The following is a 21011-nucleotide window of genomic DNA, read 5'->3' as shown; positions in this document are numbered from 1 at the left end:
ATTTTGTTATTTTTATATATGAAATATTAAGTAAATGAAAAAGTAATAAAGTTGAAATATAGGAAAATGTTAGTAAAACGAAAGGAGAAACTTTTGTACTTCTTTAACTTAATTTCTTTAATGCAATTGGGTAAACAACTCAACCAATCCGATTCAACCTTCTCTCTGATTGGACGGTGGAAACCTGTCAATCAATTCGAAAATGGGAGGGGTTTAAGTTCTACACCGAAATCAATGGTCAGTTACTTTAAAGCGTCCTAAAGTAAAGAGCTCCGTGTAATTACCAAAAGCTCACTCTACTATCCCATAACAGACAGGTGTAGCTGTAGTCCTCGATTAATATTACCATTATTTATTTCATTGTTATTATTATTATTATTATTATTATTATTATTATTATTATTATTATTATTATTATTATTTCCATTAAAAAATTTGTCATTTTATGCTGTAAATGACCGTATATTTCGGTGTAATTGTACACTATTTTAACAATAAAAATACAATTATTCCAAAACCAATTAGTTCATCTAAAGATCCTCATTAATACTACTATTCTGTATCCTTGTGGTAATTTCAGTCACCATGCAGTTTTACTTTATACTTAATCTATAATTATAGCCTACACCATATTGTGCATACAATGTAATTATTATTATTAATCATGATGTAGTGCAAAATTAAGAGAATGTTTATTTATGCCTAAAAGTGGGCCTTACTTTAATCCTAAAGCAAGAATGGTTAAATAAATATTTTCAGTGCCTTCCAAAGAGATTTTACCATAGATTTTACACGGATAAACAATGAATCACTGAACTCGAAGCTGTTGCTTTTAAAGGCACACAAAATGAGTGGCGCATGCGCCCTCCAGTGTCCTTGGACCATATTACATTTGTGACGTCAACACAACAGTAGGTGTTTTCGCTAGCTACATATTTCCTAAACAGGAGCAATCGGTTCTATATACAATGAATCATTAACTTTCTTTTTTAACTTACAAAACGGTAACTGTTACCAATGTCCAAATTCCAAATTATTCCAAATTACCTATAGCAGTCTAATTCTAAGGGGAAAACCTGAACGCGCTCTGCACTAAAATATCTAGTGTCAGATTAAACCCAGCCCTAAAAAACGTCAGAGAAAAACTGAGAAATTCAGCCAGGTTTTGCTCTCGGGATGCGCCTTTAAGGATTCCTCCCCCGGCTTCCCTGAACTGACCTCTTCCCTTTGAAACCACTTCCTCCCCTTCTCCCAATCGGCCATGTTTAATTTGACTCATTCATGAAAAGTTATGTAAACACAACAGTAAAGCCATGATCGTGAAGGCGACGTAGTAAACGAGGCTAGATGACTGAACAGCACTGTGATCGTCCGTGTGGATGCACCGCGTTGTTTGTACAGAGACTGAACATTTGCACGCGCATTAATCACCAGCAGTGGGAATAAAAGAATAGCGCGTGAGGCATCGGCAGGTGGGCACGCGCACTTATCAAATTCACACCAGTGGCGTAGAAAGAATGTAATTCAATACAACAAACAACCATTCATAATATTAACCTGCTTCGTCAGTGACTGTGAAAGTTTAGCTAGTGGGAAATTATACGTCATCATGCATATAAGCGGTGACTTCACTGGCAGCGACATATTGCCATTGTTTATTTAAGGAATCCCTTGTATTCCTTTATGTCAGTTGCAAAAATACACACGTCTCAAGTGGAAAGTTATTTTCAAATTCCTCCGACTGTATTGTTGAACCTCAATTATAATGTAAGTTTTCTAATTTTATAATGTAAGTTTGCTATTCTGGGCCTATCAAACAATGTAAATCATTGTCATTAAGAAAGACTCTTCATGTAAAATTATCCTATTTTATAAGTTATATGTCTGCTAAACACAATATAAATGCCTTGAAATAGATGTTGAAATACGTAAGCCTTTGAAACTTTGTCGTGTTATAGGAAACCATGAGGAAGAAGCAGAATGTGAAAAACAGGAAAGCAGAAGAGACGACAGTTGTCCAAGAGTTTGCAGTGGAAAAAATAATTCTCAGAAGAGTCAACGATGGAAAAGTTGAATATTATCTAAAGTGGAAAGGCTTTACAGAGTGAGTTTCTGGAACAATGTTGCCTGTGCTGTGTGTGTCAACTATTTATTTTATAGATCTCTATCTACCAGTGTATATGACAGGTCTGTCATACTCTCCTCAGTGCAGAGAATACCTGGGAGCCAGAGGACAACCTGGATTGTCCTGAGCTGATAGAGGAGTTTCTCAGAAATCTAACTGTCTCAGGAGAGACAGATCAAGAGGGGTGTCAATCTATAAAACATGAGGTCCAGCCCAAGCAAGAGTTAACTGAACTAGATGCCGATATGGTTAGTGTATTTATATACTCTGCAGGGGCATGTGCAGTTCCTTTTACTCCTACAGGTATTACTGCACTACAGTGTTTCAAGACCAGCATTCAAAGTCCTGAATATCAATATGTATGCGATAACAATCTGCTAAATACTTCCCATAATTTGATCTGGAGGGCTGCCCGCCTTCCTGCAGAGTTTAGCTCCAACTAAACACACCTAAACCAGCTAATCAAGGTTTTCAGGATCGTTGAAGCAGGGTGGAGCTAAACTCCACGGTAGGGTGACTCTCCAGAACTAGGATTGCTCACCTTTAGTATAGAGTTTTAGTTGTTTCCAAAACCTAGGTGTATTGCTCTTGCTATGTGATATATTATTTATCCCTCTTGTCAGGCTTTATGATAGTTTGGTTCTGTGTCTGGAATCATGCAGGCTCACCAGCTGCCTCAGGAGGAACTCATTGAGAGAGGTAATGAGGAGGTTGATGATCACAGCACTGAGATCCCAGCAGGCCAATCCAGCCACCCAGAACCAGACTGCATCATCGGATGCACAGACCAACAAGGAGAGCTCATGTTCCTCATCAAGTGGTAATATTTCTAAAAAATTATTACATTGTGTAATCAGTACATTGGAATTTTTATCTCAGATCATGCATCCATACACACCTCATGTTAACGTAGCTTTTTTGCTTCACATCACTTCCTGAATTGGTAAACTGTTTAGAAAAGAAGCACGTTGTTGTCAGAGGATGATATTTTCACAATATCAGGGTTAGTATAGCTAACTAAACGAAAACTTGAAATAAAGTCAAATATAAAAATATAAATAATATTTCAGCTAGTTGCCAAAGCAACATTTCGTATTTTGACTTGGTTTAAAGGGATAGTTCACTTTAAAATGAGAATTCTGTCATCCTTTACTTAACTGGAAAACTTAACTGGAAAAAAAATACTATGGAAGTCAATGGCTCCAGTTAACTGTTTGGTTACTAACATTCATCAAAATATCTTCCCTTGTGTTCAGCTGAAGAAAGAAATTCATACAGGTTTGAAGCAACTTGAGGCTGAGTAAAGGATGATAGAATTTTAATTTTAAAGTGAACTATTCCTTTAACATGATGTAGTAAAATAACTAAAAATTAAATCAAATCTACAGTATATAGTCATATAGCTAAATATCTAGCTATAAAACTATAATATCTAAAATTATATTGGCACAATACTGTTTCAATGTTGTTTTAGTATTAATTAAATAATATTATATACTAGTTTATATACGGTATATATAATGTGTGTGTGTGTAATATATGTGTGTATTGTGTATAATTATTATGTATATAAATACATACTCAATGTATATTTAGGAAATATTTGTATGTATATAGATACACTGAGAATAATTTTTATATTATGTATGTGTATATATGTATATGTGTGTATATATATATATATATATATATACATATATATGTATGTATACAGACAATACACACATATTATGTAGACATGAACTTCATTTTGGATGCAAATAACCAATTCACTAGTTTATATTTAACTTTAATTCAATTAGTTTTTTTATTTGTTTTTTAATAGTTTTATTTCAGTTACTTGTAAAGTTTAAGTTTTTCATCTTATTTTTCTATTTAATTTTATTTCAGCTTTATTTAATTTAACGAAAACCATTTTTAATTGTTTTAGTTAACAATAACAATACTGTACTGCTTTATGTTTTAATACTGACCAAGGAATTCCTTTCATGTCCATGCTCTTTTTCAACACACAAATGGAGATAAAGATCAAAAGCATCCCCACAGCAAAAAGATGGCATAGTGTACATTCTGTTGATATTAATATGCAGCCGAAGATTATGTGCTTTTAATTTGCTGTGTTTGTCTATTAACGTTATTTCTTTATTTCCATCTCAGGAAAAACACAGATGAGGTAGCTTTACTGTCAGCCGGGGAGGCCAGTAAAAAGTGGCCCCAGATGGTAATCCGCTTTTACGAGGACAAGCTGACCTGGCATGGCGAAGACGAGCAGTGAGAGGGAAATATGTAGCAGTGAATACTACTGTACCTCCTGGCAGCTTTACACATACACAAACACTGTGGCATAAGTTTACTGTTTGACGTACCGTGTGAATCCACACCCCAATGTGAAGCTCTTCCTTACACACTAACCTGTAGAAATGTGAGTGGAGTTTTAGAGCGCTACTGTAGTGTACAAGTGGTTTATTAACCGAATGTTGTTGTATCCCTTGGTCTGTTTGTTTGAAAGTTCACTTGTGATGCTCATCCTTCTGTCCTCTTTGTTACTATGATCTAAACTGTGATTTAACATAGGAGATGATGACAGATGGTACAATACCTGCTTGAGAGGAACTGTTTGACGTGTAAATGTTCTATAAACTCCCTGGTTACGCACTTACTGAAGATATACTGTGATGGATCCCGTGATCTTTGAGGAAGTATAGTGTGGCTCATGCAGGTATAAATCCGTAGATTTGCACAAAACAGATTCTAGAATGTAGCCTATACAATCACATTTTTGTGAACATTGACACTTGTTGGTCAGTGTCACTTTCATAGCAGTAGTGGGAGTAGGCCCTTTAGGTTTGAGGTTTTGTGTTTAAAATTTTTGTCTTGTAGTTTCACTCTTCTTGCTTCCTGTTTGTGTACAGATCACTGTTAACATCAAATCTCGAGTGAGCGATCTCTATAGGTGCTTTGAATAAATACAAAATTACCTCAGAATTGTTGTGATCATTCTTATAAACATGTTAAATTTCAGTCAGCTTTTAAGGTGTTTAAAATTAAATAACCTTTGGTACATTATGGATAAAGAAGCCTTTTCTTACCAGTTTATTCTTTTAAATATCAAAAGGCTTAGCTCAATTTTAAAATAACCGGTTTGTAATATCAGGTGGTTTAAAAATGGCTACAAGCAGGACCTAGAACTTTCTTTTTTAACCAGCCATTAAACAGATTAATCCATATCAGAATTATTCAATCTAGAGCAATGAGTGTTTGTTCTTTGTCTTTTGTTGTATGATTAACATTAAAGGTCCCGTTCTTCGCGATTCCATCTTTCAAACTTTAGTTAGTGTGAAATGTTGCTGTTAGAGCATAAATAATACCTGTAAAATTATAAAGCTCAAATTTTAATGCCAAGCGAGATATTTTATTTAACAGAAGTTCCCTTTCAAAGCCTACAGCGAACCGGTTTGGACTACAGCAGGAAGTGCAGGGATGTAATGACGTCACTAGAACCGTTTGTTGACTAACCCGCCCACAAGAACACGCAAAATAGGGGGCGTGGTCTTGTGGAGAAGAGCGCGCATTCAACGCTTGCATCTCCCCATTATGGTAAGAGGCGGGACCGCTAAGCTGCTGTCCAATCACAACACGGGAAGCGCTGGCCCAATCAGAACTCGTTACGTGTTTCTGAAGGAGGGACTTCATAGAACAAGGAAATCGTCAGGCTGTTTTTAGGACAGAGGAAACAGTGGTGTACAGATAAGTAAATTGTGTGAAAAATACTGTTTTTTTACACGCGAAACATGAACTCATGTTATATTGAACACTGTAAACATAATCAAAGCTTCGAAAACACGCGAAGAACGGGACCTTTAATAACACAGACAGCAGCTGATAATTAGGCTGCTGTCACTTTAAGAGCATGCACTCCTCCAATATACTGTTAGACATGCGTTTTATTTCTTAACGGTTTACGTTCACTTAAGACATAACTGACTATGTTGTGTTTACAAGGATACTTGCCAAGACGGGCATTTTGAAAGAACTCAATTCCGTATTTGTGCACTGTCTGAGATGCGGATTTTTGGGCGCACACGTCGGATGTTTGCACACAGAAAACTTCCCACACAGCGTGCAAGAAACTAATTAAGTTCCTTTTCAAGTCTTCTTGGCTTGAATATTTAAATTGGCAAGGCTTTAACATTGGTAAAAATGCAGTGCTAACCCGAGCATTGTTCATATTTGTTCACATTCATGTTCTAACATATTAGAATTGTTTAATAAAACTGTATAACAATGTATACATTTTATAAATGTTACAATTTATAAAAATGTTACCGGCCAACGGGTGATTAACACGGTTTCATATACTCGCCAACGCAGATTCTTACTCTCATTTGGCGCTTCGCAAATGTTCATTTCAGGCGCTGGCTACAAGTGAGTTGAGTAACTATTTAAGTACTGCTAGTTGTTTCAAACATGCAGGTATTATGATTATGGTACCATTTTTTCCAGCTGCTTTTTTCTGCTCCTTTTATTTTTTATGACACTGCTAGTCTGCTTTGTCTCTGGTGGCTGGTAAAAATGAAGCACCGCTGTCAGTCAGAGGCACAAAATGAGCTCTGATGTTTTTCCCCAGTCTACAGTCCCCATGAATCAGCCCCAGTTGGTCAACAAGACCAATGCCTCATGAAAATACTTCCTTCTTTATTCTTCCCATTTTTAAAACCTAAGTGTACTGGCTGTGTGTCACTGTGAGTTTGTGAGAGTGTACGTGAGGTCTTTTCCACATTTGGACGTATGCAGGAATTCACTGGCGTGTGGGTGAGGGACCCTCGCATCCAGAAGGAAGATTTCTGGCATGCCTTCATGGATTATGAAATCTGTATACATGTAAGTGCAATGGAAAAATATATTGAATATAAAGTAGTGAAACAAGAAACTCCCTGATCATTCTCTATATTTTATATTCACTTAGACAAACAGTTTGGCTTTCACTAAGAAGAGCTCCTGTGTGCGGCGGAGATACAGCGAGTTTGTGTGGCTAAGAAAAAAGCTAAAGGAAAATGCCATGCTCATGTATGTAAGCACTGCATTGTGTTCCTGTTATTTAATTTGTTCAGTTATTCTAATGGTAATTTGTTTATAATAGGGTCAATGATCAACAGTGTCCATGATAAATGAAGCATCTTTTTAAAAATCAATTTTATAAGGCACGTTCATATATTTGTATTCATGTTGGATTCTTGAGGTTTTATACCATTTTTAAGAAAGAACAAACATCGAATTATGATAATATTTTCTTCTCATTGAATACATGCAACTGTATGCAAATTATATATATATATATATATATATATATATATATATATATATATATATATATATATATATATATATATATATATATATATATAGCCAAAAAAATTGGGACACCCCTCTTAATCATTGAATTCAGGTTTTCCAATAATTTCCATGGCCCAAGGTGTATAAACTCAAGTGCATAGGCAGTCTTTGCTTCTATCAAACTTTGCTTCAATGCTTCTACAAACATTTATGAAAGAATGGATCGCTCTCAGGAGGAGCTCAGTGAATTCAAGCGTGGTCCTGTGATAGGTTGTCTCCTGTGCAATGATTCCATTTGTGAAATTTCCTCACTACTAAATTCCACAGTCAACTGTTAGTGGTATTATAACAAAGTGGAAGCAATTGGGCCACACAGTACGCAAAAGTTGCTAACTTTTAGCAGAGTCAATAGCTACAGACCTCCAAACTTTGTGTGGCCTTCAGATTACCTAAAGAACGTTGAGAGTCGAGAGCTTCATGGAATGGGTTTCTGTGGCCGAGCAGGTGCATCCAAGCCTTACATCACCAAGTGCAATGCAAAGCGTTGGATGCAGTGTCAAATCTGAAGAGTCCCTGAACTGTAGAGCAGTGAAGACGGGATTTGGGTTTGGCATTTTCCAGGAGAGCGATACTTGCCTGACTGCATTGTGCCAAGTGTAAAGATTGTTGGAGGGGGGATTATGGTGTGGGCTGTTTTTCAGGGGTTGTGCTTGGCACCTTAGTTTCAGTGAAAGGAACTCTTAACCCTCTGTGGTACACAATATGATTTCAATGAGGAAAAAAATAGTTGTGGTGTTTTCCTGCTTAAAATAGGACACTTTAACAAAAGCAATAAAAAGTTTCATAATTTTTGTATTTATTTATTTTTTAAAAGTGTGTTGCCTTAAGGCAACATTGTATCACAACGGACAAATTGAAACATTTTACATTTTTATGTAGAAACAATAAATATATTTATTGAAAACATTAACTTATTTAACTAGACACCTGAACAAACACATTTATCCAGTTTATAATGTAATACAAATTTTATATTTAATAAAAAGTAACATTTCAAATTCAGCTGTTGCTCCCAGGCAACATTGTACCATCGTGGAACACAAGTATTACCAAACCATTACATCAAGCCATCACATCAAGTTATTACCTCAAGTTATCACATCAAGTTATCATATCAAATTGTCATATCCATCTTCATCCTCATCTCCATATTTGATCTCACCCTCACTCTCTCCCTGCCAGATTGTCACTATGACCTCATCTTCCTCATCACATGACAACTCATCCTCACCCTCATCAGTTGTGTTTTATATATTTTTTAAATGCTATAGAAAATGTGCAGATCATATGTGCAGTTATAGTATGTGTATTACTATTTTTATACATGCATTACAATATTGTGCAAAAATGCAAATATATTTAGAGAATTACAACTCTTTTCCTTTCAAATATACTATATTTGTATCCAACGTAGTGCGTCTGGTATGTGATTCCATTATGGTACAATGTTGCCTTGAGGCAACACACAGTTTTTTTGTTATTTACTCTAAAATATTTGATGATATATAATGTAAAGTTCTTGAAAATACTTCTTTACTTACTTATTTTTTGTGGGTGATTAACTGGATGGAAATGAGTGAAAAAGGCCCTTTTCATTGGAGAAAATATGGAGTCATGTGACCTGTGCCCATGTGCTGAAACAGGACACAAAATGGACCCGTGTCATGTGACCCATTTTTTGCACTTTCATTGATTAGTATTGGAGTTCTTCTTCCCTGAGATAGGTTTAAACAATAAATTGGTGTTTAATCTTATTATAAAAGAATCTGGAGGCAACACCGTATAGTGCTTCAGCATACCAATACATTTTGGAAAATTTCATGCTCCTTGTGGGAAAAGTTTGGGGATGGTCCCTTCCTGTTCCACCATGACTGCGCACAAAGCAAGGTCCATAAACACATGGATGAGCGAGTTTAGTGTGGATGAACTTGACTGGCCAGCACAGAGTCCTGAGCTCAACCCGATAGAACACCTTTGGGATGAACTAGAGCAGAGACTGCGAGCCAGGCCTTCACATCCAACATCAGTGCTTCTGACGTTTTTTAATTTGCATACAGATATTAAAAACATGAACATCAAGAGGTATATGTAAGTCAATGTACATGTGTGACTACATGTTAAATGTATTTTTGAAATAAATTACTGAGCGTCACATCATTGACCCAATATACATCTCAATGTGTTGAAATATAATTTAGGTCATTTATGATTATTTTCAAATTGTTGCAATTTACAATGGTTATTTTAGTATTATGTATATATTTAAATATTTAATTCATATTTTGAATTGTCTTTCATGTTTATATTTTCAGTTTCATTTTAATTTGTGTGTGTTTTAGTAATTTTGTTGTAGTACTTCATCTTAAACTTAGACAATGAAAAAAAAGTTTTTGTTATCTAATACTTAAATTTAACTTTATTAATTTAATTTAATTATATATATATATATATATATATATATATATATATATATATATATATATATATATATATATATATATATATATTTTTTTTTTATTTATTTTTTTTGATCAATAGTTTTAGTTAACAAAAATACTGCTAATTACTATAATTATGCAGCTGTATTGCAGATATTTTCTAAGATAAGTTTTAGTCATTGGGCAACTTTTTGTGTGACACATGTAAACTGAATCTTTGTGGTTTCTCTGAATTGCAGAACCCATCTTCCCGAACTTCCTCCAAAAAACCCATTTTTCAGTCTCAACAATGCCAGAGAAATTGGAGCTCGTATGGAGGGTCTCCGAAAATTTCTAGAAGCGTAAGTAACAGAATAACCCTAAAGAACATGTTTAATTAAAACATAAAACTATGACTGAAAGAAGGCATTTAGCTTGAGAACTGTGACATATTTCAGGTACTGTATATCTCTAATCATAAAAAAATGTAGTAATGGTGATCTTTTATATGCTACATCCTCCAGCGTGGTACACAGTCCGGTTCTGCTGTCGGACAGTTGCTTGCACCTCTTTCTACAGTCCCATCTGAGTGTGAAACAAATGGAGGCCTGTGCTAAAGGCAGGAGTCGCTACACTGTGTCTGAGGCCATTAACAGTTTCGGCTCAGGAAACAAACGCTTTGATTCTCAATCTGAAGAGAACATGGAAGAGGAGGAAGATAGGCACTGTGAATGAGAGTGATTGACTAATTCTCGCCAATTTACACTAGGTAGGCTATAGATTTGCAAAGGCATTGCTAAAGAAAATAACATTCAACAGTGAAAATTACAACCCATGCTTGAAGAGGGACATTGTACATAAAAAAGTTACTTTCATTGTTGAGTGAAACACTGTTGTTTTGTCTCTGTACTGATGAATCTGTATTAATAAAGATAACATAATAAATTAAATTATTTAAACCACAGTAGTGCACACATTAATGTCTTGCTTGGCAATCAAATGAATGTATAAAAGCATAATGTGGCCTGTGTGGGAGACAGCTTGTTGTTAAAACTACAGATGTGTGCACTGAGAGGTTTACGAGAGGGAATTTATGCTTGCGTGTGAAGTCCCTTAAACGCAATAACCCCATCCTAATAAGCAAATACAGAGCATTAGGACATTATGTGATTTAAACCCGACCTCACAGAGCTAAATTTCCAATAATAATCTCTACTCAAACAATTTTACTGCCATACTTAGCCATAAAAGATCATTGTCTGGATGTCATACAAATGGTGCCTTCTCATAAATATTTAACAATCAGGTGAGTCCATACTTGAACGACAGATGGCGCCGCCGCTCTTCTTGTCTTGGCTGCCGGTCTCATCCCTGCAAAATCATAAATGTTTAATCAAAGAGCAGGCTAAGCCCTCAAAGCAAGCAATATTTTCACTTTTCAAATCATCCACTGCTCTCGCAGTCTTTGACTGGGACATCAAACCATCAAGACATTTTAGAACAGGAGGAGAAATTCTAGCAATCAAAATAAAACCATCACAAAAGTGCCGTAAGCAATACTATTCAATAAACTAGACTATATCTGAAATCATCAAAGCAAAAAATATATTTTAACAGGGGTGAACAGTTGGCTGCTTTGTATTAGGGCTGACATTTAATATATATATATATATATATATATATATATATATATATATATATATATATATATATATATATATATATATATATATATATATATATATAATAAAACATTTTTAGCTTGGAGTGAGAATTATGTAGCCTATTTTGGGATTTATTTCATTGCTATTCGATTCTGATCTTGATTCAATATCGGTTTATTTGGCTAAAGATCCGATAAGTTATACAGTAGAGTTGCATAGCCCTACATGATACATATAAATGTTTTTCTCAAGGAACACATCTCTCTCAGCTGTAAACATAAAGGAAAACCTGTCAGCTGGTATTATCATTTGCATATATTTAAGCAAATCACTCTCTACAGTTCATTTTCTTGCTAACTAATATGCTATTGTTCACAAGTTGTTTTATTTATGCAGTTGAAAGTGAACACCGTTGACCAATTATATGAGACATGAGACATGATACATTTCTGTAAGCTGTTATTGTTATCTTTCGACATACCTTCTGATGTTGATTCATGTTTATTAGGCGCTATAACTGGTAATAAAGAGGGGGACAGATCAGAACTGAGGTGATACATCGATCTGTCACGGCACATTAAAGGTTTAGTGACCAAAACATGAAAATACTGTCTTTAATTACTCTCCCTAGTAGTTCCAATCTGCAAGAACCAATGAGGTTCATTGTGTTATGCAGCAAGTTTGAGCTTTGCAAGAACCAATAAGGTTAATTCTTGTGTGTTATGCAGCACGTTTATAGCCTAGAAATCTAGACGCACTCTAGCTGCAGCAAATCTAATCTGCGCGAGTGTCGCCTAGCAACTCTCAATACACTTCTGAGCTGTAAGCCAAACTCTGGCCGGGCCAATCACATCGTGTATAGAGTCGGTGGGCGGGACTTAACATCATGACGGCAGAGTTGTGCTTGCTTCTAGTAAACACAGAAACTGGCGAACGGCGGTCTTTCGAATCAGCTTTGACCGCGACTCTGGAAGACTTATCCGTTGACATCATCCGTTGCCGAACTGAATTGTGGGTTCCGTCGCGGCGCTTCACTCGCGTTGCAAGCGGCAGAAGTTGAAGAATTCTCAACTTTTCAAGCGCCAGCGCAGGCGTCATCCAATCAGATCGCCGTATGCAAATATCCTACAGCAGACGCTAGCCAATTGCGTTCATTACTGCTCCGTGAACCATCCAGACCATAGACCGTTAAAAATCCAGACGCAGCTCCTGGACCACTACGTGATATTCTTCCTGCTGTCGGCGCTTTTTCAGGATTTAATATACTTAACAGCTTTGTGCACCTGTGCAGTGCGCTGACAACAACTACACAGGCAATCGCACTCGCACATACAAACAAATCGGCATCCATTTCGTCTCACAGACTAGCTGTCATAAAAAGGCGCTTTTTTGTGTTGTGTTTTGGTCCAAGCGGCAAGTTAATGTGATTGGCTGTTGTCACTATGACGATCGCGTCAGCACCCAGCTTCAGCCACGCCCTCCGTCAAGCGTTAACGCCTACGCCCCGTGTGAATGCGGCGTTAGGACGACTAAAGGAAAGAAGTTTATTTATGATTCTGGTGCTATTAGGGCAACGTGCAATAAACATATAAGCACTTTAGCACATGCAATTTCATCCATGGACCTGAGTTGTCAATAATGTTTTTTTTATTTTTTTTATTTTTATGAAGTAACTTTGCCTTATGCCCAAGCAGTATTTGTGTGATCTGTGATGTCTGTGGTGTTTTTTTATGAAGTATTTCTGCACTGTGCCTAAGCAATATTTCTGTAATCGGATTCTGTGATGTTTGTGATGTTCTTTTAAGAAGCAACCATGCACTGTGCCCAAGCAGAATTTCCCCTCGGGGACAATAAAGTAACCAACTAACCAACCAAGACTTGGAGTTAAGCTTTTTCTCTGAGAAACGAACAAAGAACGGCACTGAAGTCATTCTTAAAGGTAGGGTAGGTAGGAATTGGTTAAAAAACTTTTTTTTCCAAACTTGTTTAAACTTTCTTTATATATAAATACATAATTAAAATGTAAGTACTCTGAAAAGGAAAGTATAAAAATTGAGTGTCTGTAGACCTCTCACGACTGTTTTAAAGACAGCTCATTATTTCCATTCACTCCTTCTCCCTTCTAGGCTCTTTCCAAAGCCACGCCCCCAAAATACATAAACACGCCTCACCGACCAATCAGCTGGAAGACGCATTATTTACCTCAGAGCAGTGTGCATGTAGTCACATCATGTCAGAATCACATGTAATAAAAAAATCGAACTTTATCAGTATGAATATAAACACATAAGATGTCTTTTAGTACTCACTATCAAGCTAGAATGGTAAAGTTTAAAATATATTTTTGTTTGATTTGGTAGCGAGCTAGTTATATTTACAAGGCAAAGAAAACGGGTAGCATCATGTTTTTTCAATAACATCAGTTATATTGTAATGAAGATGAATTTCATGTAAGATTCATAACATATACTGTGTTTTGCATGTAAGAGTTTCCATGATGAAAGCATTGTTGATTAGTAGTAGCTAAAGCTAACTTGTTCTAAAAAAAGTTCCTGTACTAGCTTTTACACATGCATTTTGTTATCTAAAGTTGAATTTTGTGAAATTCATAACAACAGCGATTAACTTGAGCTAAGCATATTGAGTATTTATCATCTCTACTAATGGCTAAGTGTAAAATATTGTAACTTTATGCTAAGTAATGTTATGTTAGCTATATTAGGCAGCTTCATGTGCTCTTGATACATGCTTCATGAAAACATAAACCAAAAAAATGTATAATCAAAATGAAAGATTACCTGTCCAGCAGAAATATAGCCAGCAATGAGTCGTTTTTCAGGTCCCTCAGTTCTCACCATCGTTGAAAAGCCATGCAGATATTTACACGCGTGCTTGATTTCTTATCCAAAGACTTTATCCAAAGACTTTCTGTGCATTGCCTTTTCTTGTACTGTCTTCCTTTTTTGCATTGTTTGTCTTCGCTGACTGTAAAACCCTGCACTGTGAATTTTGAATGCTCTTTCTCTGCCATTATTTTGCCTAGGTTTCTTGCCTCTTGAACTACTCAAATCAAACGAGCGTGCGCATGTGGGCAGATCCTGTAGTGAAAGCGGTGGTCGCCATGGTAGCGATAGAGAGTGACAGTCGAACGAAAATAATGAGCGGTGTTTATTGCAGATTTAAAAATCTAGAGTCACTCAATTTTTATATTCTCCTTTTCAGAGTACTTGCATTTTAATTATGTATTGACATATAAACTAAGTTTAAACAAATTTGGACAAAAGTGTTTTAGATCAGTCCGTCCTACCCTGCCTTTAAGAAGGGAAGATGTGTTCTGAGTTTTGCCAACCAGATACGGGGAAAGTTTAATCTGTCAACTAGCTCTGCTTCACCTTCGTTGCTCTGGTTGGTTGTAGCGCTATCCTATCGCGTGCAGAGGGAGTTTGAAAGACAACCGTTTATCCCGCCCCTCGGATTGAGCCCTGTCAATGGTGAGTTTCCAGACCAAACACTTGATGTAGGTCTGGCTTATCAGGCTAGCACGTTTAAGCTTCCAAAAAAAACAATGAGGTTAATTTTTTTGTGACACAGCAAGAACCAATGAGGTTCATTCTGGTATTACGGTTGAGCTTCCACAAGAACCAATGAGGTTTATTCTTGTGTTATGCATCACGTTTGAGCTTCCACAAGAACCAATGAGGTTCATTCTCGTATTGCACAGCACATTTGAGTTTCTGCAAGAAGCAATGAAGTTCATTCTCAAGCAATGAGGTTCATTCTGGTTTGAGCTTCCACAAGAACCAATGAGGTTCATTCTCATATTACACAGTACGTTTGAATTTCTGCAAGAACCAATGAAGTTCATTCTGGTATCACGTTTAAGCTTCCACAAGAACCAATGAGACTCATTCTCGTGTTACGCATCACATTTGAGCTTCCGCAAGAACCAACACAGCACTTTTAGGTTTCTGCAAGAACCAATGAGGTGCATCAAAATTTCAGAGACTGCAGCCTTCCCCATTCAAGTATAGGAACTGTACTGAAAATAGCTGAAAGATGGCATTACCTTGACCGCTGGGTGGACTTCTTATATCATTAAAAAATATGTTTGACCAATAGTTGATTCTATTCTGATTCTAAAGTGTTAATTTATTATTAAATGATTATTTATAATGTATTAATTCATTTTCGGTAGAGATCTGGACAAATTAAAGGTGCGAGTTTGAGGTGGAAAACTTTTTTGGAAACCATCATTTTTGCAATTACTTTTGGTGATGCTTGAGGCACAGAAATCACACAATTCATCTTTAAGAAAGACTAAAAGGAGATCTCTTGCTTGCCCCATCTTTTCCTGCCTTACGCCTTTCAAACTCCAGGCAAAGGTTCATATGTGAAGACTCACCCAACAGGTTGAAATGTTCCTCTAATCGCCTGCCCACTGAACATCATGCGCCACGGCTCCCCTAAGAACCCAGACGGCCAGCTGCTGCTGTCTCTCTAACGATGGAGACCGTCTTAATAGGCTCTGCACACACTCAGCTGCCTGATAGCAGTGCTGGCAGCACCGGGCCTGAGAATCCCTCTGGACGCAAAAATACCAGTAAAAGAGACCGGAGGTGTGTATGCGTCAAAAAGACAAGTCACTGCTACGGTTGTATGAGGGCAATACCACGTTGACAGGCAGAGTCCCAGTGCAGGCTGCTGTGTTGGTTAATGTCAGCGGCCTGTCATTCTGTCCACCTTCCAAGATGACGTGCTTGGCCCTTGCTGTGACATCTTCATGAGGTGTATTATTTATTCAGCAGGCCAGTCAGAACAACTGAAAGGTGACATTTGAATTATACTGTAACATCTAAACCATCTGTATTTCTGTGAGCTCCTTCAGCTGTTTAATCCAGTTGTGAATTATACTTGTACACCAGATATAGACATAAGATGATAACCAAAAATGCCTATCGAGTCAGGTAAAAAAAACAAAAACAAAAAAACACTTTATGATTCTATTCATGTCATAATTTATCGCTGATAAATGTGTTATTAAAATGTGATTTTGGCAAGCAGCTTTTTGAGATTTGGATTTTTTCTCATTTAATTAGACAGGGGCTTTAATTACATGAATGAAAATAGCCTGATTGCATTTTCAAGATGGCCGCCAAGTGTATGGATTTGCCTTTTCCCTAGTAAAGAAGTGTGCTTAAATGCTTTGAATGTGGACTTAAAGTGTACTTAAATACACTTTATATTCTAAAACTGTTCTTGGTGTTCTTTTCTTTCAAAAAAAAATATCTTAATTTGTCTTCTGAAGATGAACGAATGGGTCTTACGGGTGTCGACATGAGGGTGAGTAAGTTTGGGTGAACTAACCCTTTAATGGGATTTTGGTACACATTTAAAAACAAACATCGCAATGTCAAATGAAGTGTTATTTTAAATACATTTTTTAACAATAGTTTTTTGAGATATATTTTTGTGCTTTAAACAAGTACATTATTTTGATGTGTTTTGACAATTTTAACTGTAACTTTAACATTACAAATGTGTAATTACAAATATATTCAAATACATGATATAAAAGTTTTAACAGAAATAAAATTCAAGTATATTTTAACTTACCATAAATACTTGTCAATACAAAATAACAGTAATTATGAAATGCAACTGTACTAAATATAAATTTGAACTATAATACATTTTCATTGAATTCCACTTAACGTGCAATTACGGGTCCAAAAACATTATATCCAGTTCACATTTAAGTGTATTATTTCTGTAATAAATACTCTTTTTATAAGGTGCTCTTTTTTTTAAAATGGTGTACACATGACAAAGCTGTGCAATTCAGCAGACATACTAATTTAAGACAGCACGAATTTTCATACTAATAAAAGGCCAGAATGTGTACTGAAATTAGGAAAAATTGCTTCTTAACTTAAACCTTGTTCTCCATCTATAAAGACTGCTAATACAGACTGCTGAAGGAAGCTATATGCTATGCTAATGTCATATGCCGTTAGCTAGAACACGTCTGACACTTTTGCTACATTAATTAGATTACTGTGTCGTCCGGAGGTGAGGGTGATATTCATTATAAATTCATAATCGGGGAAACAAAGGGCTCCTGGCTGCATGACTGACAGGTAAAGTCACCTTTGGACCTCCTCTACTCAGCATAGACCAGCGAGGGCAGCAGGGAGCACACCAAATTGGGGTTGAGAGGACACACTGCTGAAGCTGTCTTATTAAACCACACAGGGTTTGTTGAGTTTTCTGTGATATGTGTGTGTGTGTGAGAGAGAGAGAGAGAGAGAGAGAGAGAGAGAGAGAGAGAGAGAGAGAGAGAGAGAGAGAGAGAGAGAGAGAGAGAGAGAGAGAATGAGAGAATGAGAGAATGTTGGTGTATACGTGTGAAGGCTGAGAGTACACTGGGCATGAGTGTATGCATTACCCCTCCCGTCACATTCACACATGGCGGTAATGAAGCTGTCATGGCCGCCAGCATGTGGACATGGTTGATATTCAAATGAGAGAGCCATTCACCTGCTGAAGACAGACCAGTCCAATTACGGGCTCAGGGCAGAGACCAGGTCCAGGAATAGGGCAGATGCACTGTTCCACTGCAGTTATTTCCAGGCTAGAAAATACATTTCAGGGAAAATCACCTTGCATGGTGTCTAGAACATAAAATAAGGAAAAATAGACGAAGGCCATTGAATGATTCGAAAAAAGTGCATTTATTTTCTAATAATTATTCAACAGACGGGCTCAATTATTCCACTTAGGCTAACGATTACCACACCTTAAGACAATGTTCAAAAGATGTATTTCAAGACATGTGTCATGTTTTTGTCCTTAAAATGCTCTTATGTGTATGACTAATTTCGTACGCATCTCCTCTCACACCTCTGTTGCTAATTCCAAAACTTAATTCTATATCTAGTAATAGATTTAGTTTGAGCATTGATAGCAAACTGATGCAGTTATTATTATTAATAATAATTATATAATTAATTATTAGAGAGAGAGTGAGAGAAGAGAGAGAGATTAATTAAAGTGTGTGTTAATTACTGTGTCTCTCAACAGTGTTTGGCAGCAGCATCTCTACTAATACCGAAACTGTAAGTTTATCTGCTTCATAAACAGTGCTGTTATTACCACCCTAGTGAGAAATGTCATATAGCATTTAAGTTGCTAAACTATTTTACTTACGTAGTAACTATTTTACCAAGAATGGTCAAAGCAGTGCTCTCTTGTGACAACACATTTTGAAATAACTGAATTCATTTGGCGTAGTGATGGGTCAGGACCTGCCTGGAACTACTTTAGCTGTGCGTTGCCCTGAAAATAACCTTAGAACATTCGTCAACCAGTCAGATTCAAGCATTCAACATCACCATAGTATAACTATGGATAATGCATTGTTCAAGTATTATTCCGTAAGACACCACTTTTTACATTTGTAAAATGTACAGGTCCAGCCATTTTTGTTTATGTCGCATTTGATGAAACAACTGTGATCTCATGCGTTATACTGACACCTAGTGGTGTGGTGTACAGAATCACCACACAAAAGCAATTGTTTTACAATACATTTTCTACTCTTCACAGGCATATTTGTCACCAACAATTAATGATTCACAACTGAACGTTAGTAGTATTTATAGCAGGTGGTATGATCGCAACACGGCAGCCTCCGTGAGATGAACTACTACATGGTAATTAAAACAGCTTTTTCTAATCTACATCATTGATGTAACTGGAATCTTTACCTCATCTGAGTGTAACTCATGTGTCAAACAAATCATTTTACAAAATTGTCAAATTCTCTAGAACTTTTTTAATAAGGAAAAAATGACTGATTGCACCTTTCAGGAATAGTCAATCCCAGACCTGATGGACCTCTTTTGCTGTCTCCTAAATGAGAGGAGTATTGTGACAGTAAATTTCTTTTTAGCCATTTCAGATGCTGCTATTGACTTCAGCGGTATACTATAGTGCCCCAGTCTGAGAGAGCTATTGACTAGTCTGTAATTGTCTGTTTCCCTCTTCTACAGACTGTTAACCTTGAGCTGCCACAGGGGGAAGAGGAGCAGGAATGGCCATGGCTGTCAGTCCCGCTCCACTGTCCTGACAGCACTAAAAACTGAACAGACCTTCACCTTCACCAAGTTTGACGCAAACACTGTCTTATATCTAATGCTAGGGTTTTCAACAAGGGGTCCACCAGGGGCATATAAAACAGGAATTTCTACATTTTTTAAATTCATAACCATTCTAAATTCTAATTGATTTTATTCTAACTGACCATTCTGTTAATCCATTTAGCATTTTACAGTGCAACTATATTAGTTTATGTATGCTGGGTATGAGTAGTTTTACCTTGATACAATTAATGAAGAAAACAAAATCTTTCTAGATTTTTCTAGATTGCACGTAGGTTTAAATGAAAATCAAGAGAAAATTAGGATTCAACATGCAGTGAAAGGGACTAAAGGTCTCCGAAATATCTCGATGTGCTTCTAGCCAAATTAATTCCAGTATTTTTTCAGGAATTCAGATATACAGTCAAAGATAAATTTATTCAGACACCTTCAACATTATTACAGTTTATTCGCCATAGTTTAGAAAAAATGGTAATAAAATATGACAAGGTATGTAATGGATTACAATCAACCAATCAGCTGTCAGCTGTTCGATTTAAGTAAACAACTTGATAATACCAATTTAGTTCAACCAATTACCAAGCAATACTTAAAGGGTTAGTTCACCCAAAAATGAAATTGATGTCAGTAATGACTGACCCTAATGTCGTTCCACACCCGTAAGACCTTCGTTCATCATCGGAGCACAGTTTAAGATATTTTAGTCCCAGAGCATAATGCAGTCAATGCCCCCTTTACTGTCCTAATAATAACATCATCAAAGTAGTCCATATGTGACATCAGTTGGTTGATTAGAATCTCTTGAAGCATCGAAAATACATTTTGGTCCAAAAATATCAAAAACTACGATTTTATTCAGCATTGTCTTCTCCTCCATGTGCCTCCAAAAAGAATCAAAGGGTTATTGAATCAGTTAATCGATCAATGATTCGGGTTCGCGTCAAACTGCCAAAGCTTTTATTAGCTTTCTGGACATGGACAGTAAAGTGGGCATTGACTGCATTTTGCTCTGGGACTAAAATCTAAAATATCTTAAACTGTGTTCCGATGATGTACGGAGGTCTTACGGGTGTGGAACGACATTAGGGTGAGTCATTAATGACATCAGTTTCATTTTTGGGTGAACTAACACTTTAATTGTTCAGTCTGTGGTGTAAAAGGTCGCATTAGCAATTAAAGAAAAAACACTTAAGCAAGACATGGTCAGGTCAAAGTGTCTGAAAATATTTGGTCCCAAAATGTTATCAATTTT

General features: G+C 36.4%; 2 protein-coding genes across 3 annotated transcripts; both read left to right on the top strand.

The window, feature by feature from the left end:
• Positions 1 to 1232: 1232 nt before the first annotated feature.
• Positions 1233 to 5110, top strand: cbx3b (chromobox homolog 3b). Of its 2 annotated transcripts, none has more exons than XM_067449761.1 (5): positions 1233 to 1472; positions 1959 to 2104; positions 2208 to 2373; positions 2788 to 2945; positions 4283 to 5110. In XM_067449761.1, the coding sequence occupies exons 2-5, from the start codon at positions 1965 to 1967 to the stop codon at positions 4398 to 4400; spliced, it is 582 nt and encodes a 193-aa protein (XP_067305862.1). In that variant the 5' UTR covers positions 1233 to 1472; positions 1959 to 1964; the 3' UTR covers positions 4401 to 5110. The 2 variants fall into 2 exon arrangements, with proteins under 2 accessions (XP_067305862.1, XP_067305861.1); XM_067449760.1 differs by lacking the exon at positions 1233 to 1472 and adding an exon at positions 1528 to 1767.
• A 1763-nt stretch (positions 5111 to 6873) lies between these two features.
• snx10b (sorting nexin 10b) lies at positions 6874 to 10833 on the top strand. Its single transcript, XM_067449763.1, has 4 exons — positions 6874 to 7006; positions 7092 to 7192; positions 10197 to 10298; positions 10461 to 10833. Exons 1-4 carry the CDS (start codon positions 6914 to 6916, stop codon positions 10669 to 10671), a joined length of 507 nt encoding a protein of 168 aa, XP_067305864.1. The 5' UTR covers positions 6874 to 6913; the 3' UTR covers positions 10672 to 10833.
• The last annotated feature ends 10178 nt before the right edge of the window (positions 10834 to 21011 follow it).

This window comes from Pseudorasbora parva, chromosome 7, assembly GCF_024679245.1.
Source record: "Pseudorasbora parva isolate DD20220531a chromosome 7, ASM2467924v1, whole genome shotgun sequence".
In the NCBI taxonomy this organism is placed as follows: Eukaryota; Metazoa; Chordata; class Actinopteri; order Cypriniformes; family Gobionidae; genus Pseudorasbora; species Pseudorasbora parva.
This window is presented reverse-complemented; position numbering and strand designations above follow the sequence as displayed.